General features: G+C 41.8%; 2 protein-coding genes across 6 annotated transcripts in view; one reads left to right on the top strand and one right to left on the bottom strand.

Annotated features, from left to right (window-relative positions):
• BPHL (biphenyl hydrolase like) overlaps positions 1–14007 on the top strand; it is a 467045-nt gene that overhangs the window by 73586 nt on the left and 379452 nt on the right. The window lies entirely within an intron of this gene.
• DUSP22 (dual specificity phosphatase 22) overlaps positions 1–14007 on the bottom strand; it is an 81038-nt gene that overhangs the window by 7051 nt on the left and 59980 nt on the right. For 4 of the 5 annotated variants that reach the window (XM_069103584.1, XM_069103586.1, XM_069103587.1 and 1 more), the window contains one exon: positions 4065–4139. The exons of the other annotated variant lie outside the window; for it this stretch is intronic. In XM_069103584.1, the coding sequence (XP_068959685.1) occupies positions 4065–4139 (75 nt within the window). The remainder of the gene's footprint in view (positions 1–4064; positions 4140–14007) is intronic. 5 annotated transcript variants of the gene reach the window in all.

Genomic DNA, 14007 nt, shown 5'->3' with positions numbered 1-14007 from the left:
ATAATATAGGCAAAATGTATCTGTCTTTCAATGTGGACCTGACATATATTACTATTGAAGCATTCTAGTATTTGATTAATTATTAATAATTACATTAATTATGCAATTAATGTCATCTGTAATGAGGAATGCTTGGAGAATCCCATCACCCATAACGAATCCTTCTTTTGCTTGGCCAATTCTTCTTAGGCCAGCACACGTTCCATGATGTTCACATCTTTGGTGAACCTGCCTTGTCTGGCTTTTAACACCTCACTAGCAGTCTACACTCAGTACTTTTCTAAATAAAACCAGCTCTGCCTTGCCTCAATCAGAGAACTTTCTAGGGCTTTGCTTTTAATAGTGCTTCATCAGTAGAGACCTTTCCAGAATGTATTTTGCTCTACTGATCCAAATAGTTATAGGAAGTCAATAAACAGGGCAGGAGTGAACAGCTGCCACACTTAAGTGAAAGCCTTTTAAAAATCAAACACTTAATTACCTCCTCCTACCTGAAGGGAAGTTTGAAACACAAAAAGGGTCAGTTCAGCTAAGGCGGATGCCCTGTACCATCCAGGGGGTAGGTAATGTTATCACAAGTACAAAGTAGAACTCCAGGAAAGTCCTAAGTGTGAGATGGGGACAAAATTCTAAGTCCTAAAACTCAAGTATTCAGAGGGCAGTTTATGAATGCCCAGGCCAACAGATGTAATCACATTCAAATACAGGTAAAAACATACTCTAAAAGGCAAGAATATATGACTTTTTGACTACTTGACATTTTCTAGTAATTCTATTGAAATCTCCATTTACCCATGTAATCAAAAGGTAACTAAAGTTTGACTTTTAAATTAAACATTAAGTTACATCATATTAAATATTTTCTTTAAAAAATGAATCAATAAATAGATAGATAAAAAGATAAACCGATAAATAAAGTGCATCTTCCCAGACCTTATTCTAAGCTATCTGGCTTCCTGCCTTATTTTCTTTCTTCCTTCTTCTGGCATGGTGGAAGTACAATCAGCATCCATACCACCCTCTGCCAAGAGGCAACTGTTTACATTTATTGAGCTGTTAATTCACTAATAAGTACCATTTTACTCTTAAACAGAAACTTCATTCCAGACATCTCCAAAGCAGGTAGAGCTGCCACCCTCATGGGAGTTAAAAGGTGGCCACTGTTTTCTCTACTTTCAACAGACAGAAAGGCTGTTCCAAACTGTCACTGAACTGACAAATGAAGTCAGTAATGATGGTAGGCATGGTCATGGGAAACAGCAGGGGAAGACAGATGGTACAGTGGATAGAGTTCTGGGCCTGAAGTCAACAAGACTCATCCTCTGAGTTCAAATCTGGCCTCAGACACTTACCTGCCAAGTAACCCTGGGCAAGTCACTTAACCCTGTTTGCCTCAGTTTCCTCATCTGTAAATTGAGTTGGAGAAGGAAATGCCAAACCACTCCATAATCTTTGCCAGAAACATCCCAAATGGGGTCATGAAGTCAGACACAACTGAACGATAATGAGAAATAGCACTCTATACAGTTCAATCTAAACAAATGGCTGATATTATTTTTTAAGTCTAACTAGCTATATGAAGATGGGAATGCTGAAATTTAAGGTTTAGGGGTGCTCGAGACCCCAAAACACGCTGAGTCCTGCTGAATGAGTTTGACTCAAGTCTTCTCTCAGCCAAAGTGAAGCAAAGTTTATTAAAGGTTTGCCGTGATGGGTAGACTCTTAAGGAGCCATGGTATCTGTGACGCTTGCTTGTAGGACCAGAATAATCTGACACAGGATGAGTCTGCCCTAGAAAATTCTTGGCTACCTCAAGGCGGCAAGATGGCTCTTACATACAGAAAGGTTGTGGGAGAATTCTAGGAGTGGGCTAGGGGAAGAGTCTGGGGAAGGTCTTCAGGGGGAGTCAAATGAGGTCAGACTCCAGTGAGAGATTACGGGTGGGAAATAGCTGGAGGCTACCTGGAGATGACAGACAATGGAGGGCTAGGATAACAGATTTGCGCATAGATATTTTGGGAGGATCAAGGGCAGAGGAGGGGTAGCTGGACAAGGGAGGGCCAGGCCACTAACAGAGATCTGGGCTGAGCCATAAGGAAAGACTTATGGCCTCAGGCAAATGCCTCAAGTGGGAAGATTCTAGGAGAGCTCAAGGGGGTTCCCAGAGCCTGTACCTCATCAGGAAGATCACTGTTAGAGGGGACATAATGGTATCTTGTTTTGCTCCCACAAAAGTTGTTGGAAGATAATCAATAGCTTTGGGGAAGCTCTCGATTATTCCATTTTACTAAAACCCTGGCCTTCCTGGAACTATGACAACGGCCAGATGGAACTAGAAAGGTGGGGGTGTAGCACACAGCTCTGATCTTAGAAGAGGTCTGGCTGGTCAGGTCTCAAGTATCCTCTCTACCATGCCTATGTAATCTGCATATAATCTACATATAGAGAAATAAAGTGAGGAATTTGACTAATCCTAAATCTACCAAGAAGGACAGAAGTGTATAATCTCACTCCTTTGGTGTGGGTGTACTCCTAGTGAGTATCACACCTGTTTCCTTGCTGGAAACTTAATAAATACCTTCCTCTGCATGCTGTTTCTGAGTTCTTTCAATGAGAAAGGGTTTGCCATTTTAAGGGGGACATCATGTGGATCTTCCAAAGGGAAGCGGTGAGCAGTGGACCCTACCAGAAAGTCCTGTGATCCCCAAAAGCGTGTTTCCGACATTACTTAGCCTTTCCAGGTCTCAGTTTCCTAATCTACAAAGAAATATACAATACCTAGAGCACTGTTTACAAAGCTCTTCGCAAAAACTCACTATAAAAATGTTTTGACTATTATTGCTATGATTTTGCACATGCAGGAGGGGAAAAGTCAAGAGCTATGAATAAATTTCTTTTTTCCCCAGGTATTGAGTCACGTCTGACTCTTTGTGACCCCACATTTGGGGTTTTCTTGTCAAAGATACAAGAGTGGTTGGCATTTCCTTCTCCTGCTCATTTTACAGATAAGGATACTGAGGCAAACAGGTTTAAGTGGCTTGCCCAAGGTGTCTAAGGGCAGACTGGAACTCAGGTCTTCCTGACTCCAGGCCCAGCACACTGTGTAAACTAGCTGCCCCTATTATTTACCTATAAAGTACACACTAGTACTCAACCTCATTACTGTGTCTGAATATGTAGTATATAGCATCTGCAATATAAAGTTGGGAAAGTTCTTTCATGTTTCCAAGATAAAATATTTTGAAAATAGTTTAAATCCATCATGGTTTATTGACACCTTTTATATATTAGCTGGGACTCCCCCTTTTGATATCTAATACAGACACACACACAATACACAACACATGCACGTAGCTACTAGCAAAATGAACCAAATTTTGTTAATACTCAAAGCAATGCAATTAATCATTTAAAAAACAGTTAACAATTAGAGAATCTGTAGAAAATAATCCAGTGGTATCTTAGTAACACAATACTTAAAAAAAAATGAAAACACCTACAGGTGGAACAAAAATTCCCCAGCAGAGGGATGGAATAGCCTCTAAAGGCCATTCAGGTTTCAGGGCAGAAACTCACAACCCAAAGCTCTTCTATCGGAATGCTAAGAGGAAGCTTAGAAAGAGCGATTTCTTTTGTCAAGAAACCTCGAGGGTCAAAACAATCCCTAACTACAACTCAGAATGAAAAACAATTGGGATGTGGGTGGCAGTCTTTGGTGAATGAAAACACCAAGTAAAATAAATATATAGGGGCAGCTAGGTGGATGAAAAGAGCTGAGGATTTGGGTGCAAAGGAATGTTGGAGATCATTTAATCCAATCTGATAATTTTCAAAAGGAGGAAACTGAAGCTTAGAATCATTAAATGATTCTGCCCACTAGAATACAGTTCTCCTAGGTCCAAGGTTTTTTCTTCTCTCTCCCAATATTCAGGACTCACGTACAGGTAGAAACTCTAAGGAACCGAACTAATAATTATGTGGGAAAAACAGGTGACCAAAAAAATGGGTTGGCGAAAGCAACAAGCTTGTCAACAAGAGTATTCTTAGGAAGTAGATATACGTACCAGTGTACAAGACAGCCCTCACCCCTAAGCCGGCATTCATGAATGAACCTGATACTCTCTTTAAAATGTCTTGTCCTAGGCAGGGGAGAAAAAACAAGACAGGAAAGCAATAAATCTCAATTGTTTAAGCAGCCGCTGAGTGAGAGAGACATCTAATTGAAGCTTCTTGTAAAACCTCAAATTCTCATCTTGATCTGGAACCATCTCTGGAAATGATAGCAAAGAACACGAGAAGACCAGAGATTTTAGAAGCCCCTAAAGGCTATTTTCCTGTCTTCCACAGAACAATGGGATCCACGGTGCCTTTCCAGCCCACCCCTCGATCCCAAGTCAGAAATCCCAGACAAAGAGCTCACCACACCCTCACTGCCAAGCCTAAGGATGACAAATATAATGGTAACACAGACTAAGCAAGGCCATTCCTTTGTGCTGCCACAATTCTGAAAAGTCAGTTTGCTGAGAGCCAGCTAGATGTAATGGAGATCTGGAGTCAGAGGTGGTGGTTGATCAGTCCTGTCTGACACTTCATAACCCCATTTGGGGTTTTCATGGCAGAGATAATGGAATGGTTTGCCATATCCTTCTCCAGTTCATTTTACAGGTGAGAAAACTGAGGCAAACAGGTTTAAATGACTTGCTCAGGATCATAATGTCTGAGGTCAGATTTGAACTCAGTGTTGAGGTTTAGGGGTACTCAGGACCCCGAAATAGTTACATGCTGGGTCCTGTCTGAAAGAATTGGACCTGAGCCTTCTTTCAGCCAAAGAAAAACAAAGTTTATTAAAAATCTGCCATACTGGCCAGACTCTTAAGAAATCTCACCATTGGGTCTTATATACAGAAAGACTGTGGGAAAGATCTAGGGGTAGTTTAATAGTCTGGGAGGAGGGGTCTAGGGAGGATCTTGAGGAGTCTAAGGAGGATCTAGAAGGACTGGGGTGATTAGAGGTCAGACTACAGGAGCCCAGAGAATGGGATTAAGGGTGGGAAATAGCTGAAGGCCACCTGGAAATAACAAACAATGGAGGGCTAGGCTAGTTTAAGGGTAACAGATCTGGGCATAGATATTTTGATAGGATTAAGGGTGGGAAGCAGGTGAGGAAATCAGACAATGGAGGGCTAGGCTAGGTTAAGAATAACAGATTTGGGCATGAAAAGACAGATCAAGTGGGAAAATTCAAGGAGAGTTCAAGGTGGGGTTTTCCAGGACCTATGGAGGAACTCAAACTCTTTTGGGGTAAGGGGTGAAGGTCTCAGCTTGGGCCCCTACCCAGAGTATAGGCTTGTGCTGACAATCTGGCCAGACTCTATCTCCTCCTTTGCTTAACCTCCTTGCCAGGTCTGTCTCCTCCAGGGTTTAAGCCATCAACTGATAGACAACTGCTCAGGCTATGTACCCCTTGAATGGGACCCAGAGAAGCAGGGACAGCTCTACTCCCCGTGCCAGTAGGAAGCACTTTAAGAAGCTGAGACCTTCACCCTTTACCACAAAGGAATTTGGGTGTCATTTGTTTGAGGGGGGAATGATGGGGGACAGGCTCTGGGAAACCCCTTGAACTCTAAATCTCTCCACTTGATGAGGCATTTGCCTGAGGCCATAAGACTTTCATTATCTCTAGGCCCAATCTCCATTACCCTTAAACTAGTCTAGCCCTCCTTAGTCTGATCTCTAAGTAGCCTTCAGCTATTTCCCACCCTTAATCCCATTCCTGGAGTTTGACCTCAGTCCTTCCTTAGACTCCTCCTCAAGACCCTTCCCAAACCCTTCCTCTAGACTACCCCTAAATCCTCCCCCCTCCTCCCCTCCCCCCCCCCCCCCCCCCCCCACCCCCCCCCTCCCACCTCCCCCCACACCCCCCCCCCCCCCCCCCCCCACCGTCTTTTTTGTATATGAGATCCATCTTGCCTCCATGAAGGGCTGAGATTTCAATCTAGCACAGACTTAGTATGTCTGATTGTTCTGGTAGGCTTGTCAATATAAGCTCACAAATACTTAGGCTCCTTAAGAATCTACCCATTATGGTGAATCTCTAATAAATTTTGATTTACTTCGGCTGAAAGGCTTGGGTCGAATTCATTCGGCTAGACCCTTCCCGTTGGTATTTTGGTGTCTTGAGCACCCCCAAACCTCAACACTATCATGTGCCAGGCATTGAGCTGAACCCTGGGAAAATAAAATAAAAGGCAAAAACTCAAGGAGTTTACAAATAAGTAAAAGGTGATCTCTGAACCATCCACAGGCTCTCAACCTCTGTTAGCAGCTGGACAGATGAGGGAAAGACCTCCAATAGAATCAAGATGGGCTTTGGGCTAAGGCTTGGAAGAAGCTATGGGGTTAAGGTGAGGAGGACACACTCTCCAGGTATGGAGACCAGCCAATGAAAAGGCAGAGAGCTCAGATACAGAATGTAGTGTTAGAGGAGTGACTGGCCCGAAGGCCATGGAGAGGAGTCAAGTGTAATAAGGTTGGAAAGGATAAGGATCTGTGTGGGTTAAGTTTTCAGAACCACTGTGCTTTCCTGCCTAGCACATGGCAAGGGGTGAAAAAAACTCAAGAAGGATAGAAACTCAGGCGTGAAAAAAAACCTCAAATAGCAGAAGATAATCAATTGGCAAAATTTCAACAGTCAACTGGCATTGAGGCAGCAGTGGATAGGAAAAAGCCTCTACAGACACACACATACAGATATAGATATATAGGTATATCTCTATATGTGTGTATATGTATATATAACTGATAATCATACATACCATAAATGTGGTGCTTTAAAGTTTTCAAAGACTTTCATACTTAAAAAAAAATCTAAGCTTCACAACAGTTCTATGGGATAGGAAACACAAGTATTATTATCTCCATTTTAAAGATGGGGAAACTGAGGGGTCACATAGCTACAAAACATATAAGGTGGGATTTAAACCCAGGTCGTCCTGACTCTGGCGCTGTCCATACTGCCTCTCTACATTTATACATGCATATATATGTCTATAACCAACATCTGTGTCACATAAATATACTCCATCCAATGGAGACTTGTAGGTAGAACTAAGAAGACCAACCTTTGCCCCTTACTCAAATTCTCTCATTCATAGAGGTATGGAAAATGATGCTGTAGTTATTTGCAAATCTATAAACATTAATCAGGAGTGTATGCAAATGACCTAACCTCTCTCCCTCTCAGATTCGAACCACCATCAGAGAATGCCTGCCTCCCAGTACACCCTAGTGAGCTAGATAAGATGAAGCCAACACAAAGCTGAGGGTCACCCTTACACCCCCACATACTCCTAGGCAGTACACTGTAATGGAATTGGCATAATGGGGCATGGGTTCGAATCCCAGTTCGAGTTAATTTACTTCTTCAGGGAAGGCATTTCTCTTCCCCGAGTTGGACCAGATGCTATTTAAGGCTCTTCCCAGCCCTGAATCCTAGGATCCTGTTCAGAAAAGCCCTTATAATTCACCCTGTCCACCTCATTGTCATCTCCCTCCCACCCACTCACTCCCAAACCCCCAGGTCTGAGCATCTTTTCCCCTTCTTTGTGGTATACTTTCTGGTGGAGGGGAGATCTGGGTCAATGATAAGGGGCATGTAAGAACAAACTAACAAGAAAAATCAAGAAATGACAACCATCTCAGAAGAAATAAAAGGGTCTATGGATGCATAGATGACAAGATCACATTCAGAATTATACAGTCATAGAAAATACACCAACTATCATGTTCCTAGACGAGGCCCTCCAAAATCTCAGTGAGCACCGCCAAAATCTACAGCACGTAAGTACACTGATGACGACACAACAGTCCAATTCTTTTACCGAAACCTTAGAGTGGGGACAAATTCTTACATCTGGCTCTTACACCTGCATTCCCCAAACCACCCACACTATGAAACCAAGCTTCTTCTTGCAGCTTATTTTTGGGTACCATGTGTATTAAAGTCAGGGCCTCTCTCATATGTTCTAACCAAAGTGGGGGTGGGTCACAGTCCACAAGGCAGCATCTCCCTGAGTCAGGACAAACCAAGCTTAGTCAAGTCCAGAAATGATTCCAGGGATCATAGGATCCCAGGCACATGAAAACCAGAAGGCCCTTGAGGAGTTATCTTGCAAACCTCTTTGCTTTACAGATGAGGAAAATGAGGCCCAGAAAGCAAAGTGATTTGTCCGATGCAGTATCCAAGTCAGCCCTCAAAATCTGGCCCAAACCCTATGCTCACCCACCATCCCACTTCAGCCTACTCCCACTTCAGGGTCTAAGATGATAGATGGGAAAGTGTTATAACCAAGACTATATGGTAGAGCTCAGAATCTTTTCCATGACTTGGTTGTAATATAAGGCAGCATCTAGGACTCCACTGTCAGGACCCTTTGGCAAGACTACACGCTATGTGGTTTCTCCAGACCTACTAAACAGGTAACAAACAGAAAATGTTAGGGAGGGAAATGTTCAACAAGTACCTATGACTCACAACCCAGCTAGGCATTAGACTATTTTAGCCTAACCAGGCACTACATTCCTAGAAATGACTTTTCCAAGAAAATCAAGAGGTGGGAAATCATGTTATGATCTTGGTGCAGGCTTCTGTTGTTTGTGTGTTTCAGAGCAGGGTATTTCCAGGGAAGACTGTGACATAAGACCAAGCTATGGTCATTAACCGTCCCTCCTCCACCCTGGGAAAAACCCCAGGCCTCAGATTATTATTATTACTTAATTCAAATTTGGAGCATTAGCACAGACTGCCAACACGATGCCTAAATGCAAGGTTCCCCTTTTCGCCACTCATCTGATGGACAGCCCATTTCTAGGGCTAGGAGAAGTCTTACAGAAAAAGCAGTGGGCATGAAAGCCAACACCAGGCTGAAGGAAATGCCTCCTTCAGGCTCTATGGCTATCTGCACAAGTCCCAAGGAGGGGAGAACGGAAACAATTAGCTGGATAAAGCTGGATAAAACACAGGACCCTCTGTCACTTAAATCTTTTTTTCCCCTAATTTTGTTTTTGTTTTCTAATTTTATTTTCATTTTAAGGAATATTTTCTGTAAAGACCAAAACTGGATCTGGTATAGACACAATTTAAGAGGGAATTGACAAATCCAGGTTGCAAATAACTTTAAACATTTTTTTGTCAATTAAAATCATAAACTTTGGAATAAATCTGGCAGAAGTGTCCTTACTCTTCACTCTTCTATTTTGATATACACATATATAAACATGTACATATATACATGTATGTGTATATACACACACATACAGCTATAAACACAATTAGTATACACATATATATGTATACATATTGTGTATATAAAATATAGACACACACATATATCCCTTGTCCCTTTCCTGAAGTCCACGTCTATATCACTAACTGCCTATTCAACATTTCAAACAAGATGTCTCCCCATGCATCTCAAACTCAGCTTGTCCAAAACTGGATTCATCACCTTCCCCACACACACCCTCCCTCACTCTGAACTTCCCTGTTTCTGCCCAGGGAAACACTACCATCTTTTCAGTCACCCAGATTCACAACTTCCAAGTCAACCTCAGTTCTTTAGAGCTCTCACTCCATACATCCAATCAGGTTGCTAAATCTTGATGCTTCTAGCCCCACAATATCTTTCCCATCAGTCACCTTTTCTTCCCAACTCACAGACCTACTGCTCCCATTTTGGCCCTTATTACCTCTCAGTTGGATTACTGAAATAGCATCCTATCTGGCCTCCCCAGTTCAAGTTTCTTCCCCCTTCAATATATTTTTTTCATTACTACTTAAGGAATATTCCAAAAGTAGGTCTGACTATGCAAATCTGCTGCTCAATAAATTTAGCAGCTTCCTATTACATCTAGAACCAAACAGGACTCCTCTGTTTTGCATTTAAAGTCCTTTGCAACTTGGCTGCAACCTACCTTCCCAGCATTGTAGATCATTTTCTTTGTACACTTTTGTCCAGTCAAAGTGGTCTTCTTGCTGTTCCCATCAGTTAGTCAACAAGCATTTATTAAGCACTTATAGTATACCAGGCAACAAGCATTTATTAAATATTACTTTGTACCAGGCACTATGCTAAGTGCTAAGAATACAAATAAAAGCAGAAAGACAGCTCTTAACCCTCAAGGAGCTTACACTCTAATGAGGGAAGACAATATGAAGAAAACAAAGAAAACTGAAATGGGGTGGGGGTAGAGTGTGAGCCACAATAAAGTCCAGACTGTGGTCTTGAGAGGAATGCCTTATGGCCGGCTAGGATGCTCTCCTTAAATGGACGTTCTGGAGAGGCCCAAGGAGAAGTGAAGGGCTTACAAAGTACTGTTGTTGTTATTCATCCTTTCTTCTCCAAGAGGACCAAGGACATCAAGAGGGTTATGTCTTGATTTGCAAGTAAGTTGGATTTAAGTGAGGCAGGGCTATGCAAAGTCATCAGCCTCAACGGCTCCTCCAGTCATTGGAGTCCAGTGGCAAGACACAGGGTCAAGATGATGGGCAATGAGACCTTTCCAGATTCCTCTCCCCTTCCCCAGTTGCTAGTGCTTTCCAATTACCCTGTATATAAGGTGTACAGGATGTCTTCCCCTACAGAATATAATTTCCCTGAGGGTAAGGACGGTTCTATTCTTTGCATTTGCATCTGGAACTACTGATTACTGGCTCACCTAAGCATTATCTAGTCATCTTCTGCTGCAACTTGTTCTCCCTGTCCTTAGCCTAAGAAAATGCAAGCATTTCTTCCCATAATCAGCACGTTTTCATAACAATTCAATATCAAAGAGCACAGACTAGCAGTCTACTTTACAATCCTGCTACCATTAGGCTCTGCTTCATTTAGACAGGTCTGTTTTCCTAAGTCACACAATAAGCCATATTTTCTGGCACTTCTCTTCTCTGGCCCCCTATCACAGCAGTTCACAGACCTGGGGATAGTCCTCAAATGGCTTTGCCAGGTCTTGTGAGGGGCACTTACCCCACAGCCAAGACTGAGCTGAGGCTGAGTTTCCTAAGTGAGACTAGAATCACACAGTGCCAACAACTCAGAGCCCTTCGAGGGTATTTAATACAATCCTGTCCTTCCACACATGAAAAAGGGACAAGAAGACAGCTCACAGGCCATGCAACTCAGCAATCCTTTAATGCGTTCCAATTTGAAAGGAGAAAGTGTCAAAGGATTTCAACATTTCATTTTGGGATTGAAGTGACTGATAGTTTAACTGCTTTTTTGATGCCCAGTAGTTGCTCAGACCATGCTTTAAAAAAAAAATCATGATCATTGCCTTTCTTAATTTTTTTTATTATGTACCTGACAATAATCAACAAACATGAACAGAAAAGAAAAGAACTGTATAGGAAAATATGTACATCTGTTACTTACGGTTTGTTTCCTAAAGCATCCATTTAACTTAATAGTAACAAAACCACCCTGTTTTTGTCTCTTTCTCAGGCTCCTTTTGCTCTTTTCTCTGTATTTTTTTAATGTTTCATTTTCTTTCTTTTCTTCTTGTTTTGTGGCATAACTATCACTACCCACCAACTCTCCCTCCCCAAAACAGAAGAGCTCCCTCCCTCCTACCACTTCCACTTCCACTTCCCAAAGACTCTCTCCACCCCTAGCCAGACAACAGAAAGCTCCCTTATAACATGCGCAGGTAAACAAAATAAATCCACCCATGGCCACATCTAGCAATGGATGCCTCCTCTGGGGCAGCAAGGTAACCCAGTGGAGAAACTGGGCAGGAAGACAGCAAGGCTCATCTTCCTAAATTCAAATCTCGCCCCAGACACTTCCTAGCTATGTGACCCTGGGCATGGCACTCAACCCTGTTTGCCTCAGTTTCCTCATCTATAAAATGAGCTGAAGAAAGAAATGGTAAAACCCCTCCAGTGTCTTTGCCAAGAAAACCACAAATGGGGTCACGAAGAGTTGGACATGATTGAAATGACTGAACAACAAGTCCACCAGCTCTTTCCCAAGGGGCAGGAGAGACATACCTTACCATCTGAAGTTACAATTTACCTTGCATTCGCCAGAGTTCCAAAGTCTTTCAATGCTGTTCAGTCACTGTGTAAATAATTCTCCTTGTTCACTTATTTGCTTGATACCAGTTTTATTAAGTCTTCACAGGCATCTTTACATTCTTCATCATTCACAATTAAGGCATATTTATTTACCACTCTGGTCCAGTCATTCCCCAATCAATGGGCATCCACTTCCCTTCCAGTTCTATTTATTCTACAAATAATTCTGCTTTAAAAACACAGTGTGTATATTCAAAATAGGAACTTTTCCTCTATTGCTGGGGTATATTCATTTTAACATTTTTATTATTAACTTGGATAGACAGTATGCTCATCACATTTGTAGATGATACACAACACAACACTGTACTGGGCACTATTGTTGTTTGTCCCTCGTTTTCAAAGGGGACAAATGACATCACAGGGTGACATCTTGACTCATGCATGAACTGGACTTAAGGGAGGCAGAGTTGGACAAAGTCGTCAGCTTCACTCTCTCCTCCAAAGTCATCCAAGTCCAGTGGGGCAGGACGAAAGTCAAAATGCCTGGCAATGGTCCAGGATACGGTGGATGACCTTGGCATCTTGGATATCTGACCAAGCTCTAAGCACTCCATAGCATTTGTTAAGGCAACATTCATGGCTGTTGGAACAAACTGTTCTCGTCAACCCATTCCCTTGGGGAAGTCTTCACATGCTTAGGGTAGATGCCCCCTCTAACTCAATAATGTCTTCCTAGTCTGTCAGTTATCCTCAATCTTTTGAGATGGTTGTATCAAGGGGTGGCCACTAAGGATGCAAAGTTTCTTGGAGCCACAGCTAAGAGTTGGGTGATGGTAGATACCAAGGGCGGGGTGGGGGGGGTGGGAATGGGATGAGGAACCCTGAAAAGGTCTTTGCAAGCTCTAGTCCTCCCTGAACACTCAATGTAATATAATACACTGGTCACTATGAACTGAAATGGAAGACACAAAGATAAATAAGACACAGTCCCTACCCTCATGAACTTTATAATCTAATCTAGTAGAAAATAATTTCATATTCTGAATTGAATCAAATTTCCTTAAGGTACATGGAAGGGAAAATTCCCTTTCTAATATTTAAATATAAATCATGGTATAGCATGTATTTGTGACATATTGGAGACATTCTGACATATATTAATGTAACTAATTAAATCTCATAATAATAATGTGGCATAATAATGATGATGACAATATTTATATAGCACCTATTATGTGCTAAGAACTATGTTAAGTGCTTTACAAATATTATCTCATTTGATCTGCAAAATAACCATGGGAAGCAGATGCTATTACTATCCCTATTTTACAGTTTAGGAAATTGAGGGAAAGAGAGGTTAAATAACTTGTCCAAGGTCACACAGCTAGTAAGTGTCTGAGACTGAATTTGAACTGATTCTAGGCATAGGGCTCTATCCACTGCACCACCTGGCTGGATAGAGAACCGCATCTGGAGTAAGGAAAAAAGACTTGAGTTCAAATACTGTCTCTGATGTTTACTAGCTATGTGACCCTGAGGAAAAAAAAACACCTAATTTTTTTTGTCTCTCTCTGCTTCCTAATTTGTAAAATGGGGATAATAAAAGCATCTACCTTACAGGGATGGTGTAAGGATCAAATGAATATGTATGCATGCACACACACACACACACCCCATGCAATGTGTTATATGCAACATGTTTTATACAACACATGTGTATGTATATATATTATATAGCAATACTTCATAAATCTTAAAGCACTACTTGAATGTAAACAATTGTTATTACATTATAAATACAACCTTTTTTTGTGTTGGAAAAGGAAAAAACAAGTATTTCTAAAAACTTCAATTCTCATGCCCTCCCACCCCAACCTTTCCTATATCATGCAATACACACAATCACTTACATGACTGGCTAGTTGGAAAAG

Source organism: Petaurus breviceps, unplaced genomic scaffold (assembly GCF_028583685.1).
Source record: "Petaurus breviceps papuanus isolate PSGF00001 unplaced genomic scaffold, PetGlider_PUasm1.0 582, whole genome shotgun sequence".
NCBI classification, from domain to species: domain Eukaryota; kingdom Metazoa; phylum Chordata; class Mammalia; order Diprotodontia; family Petauridae; genus Petaurus; species Petaurus breviceps.
Note: the sequence above shows the minus strand (reverse complement) of the source record. Positions and strands in the feature narration are given on the sequence as shown.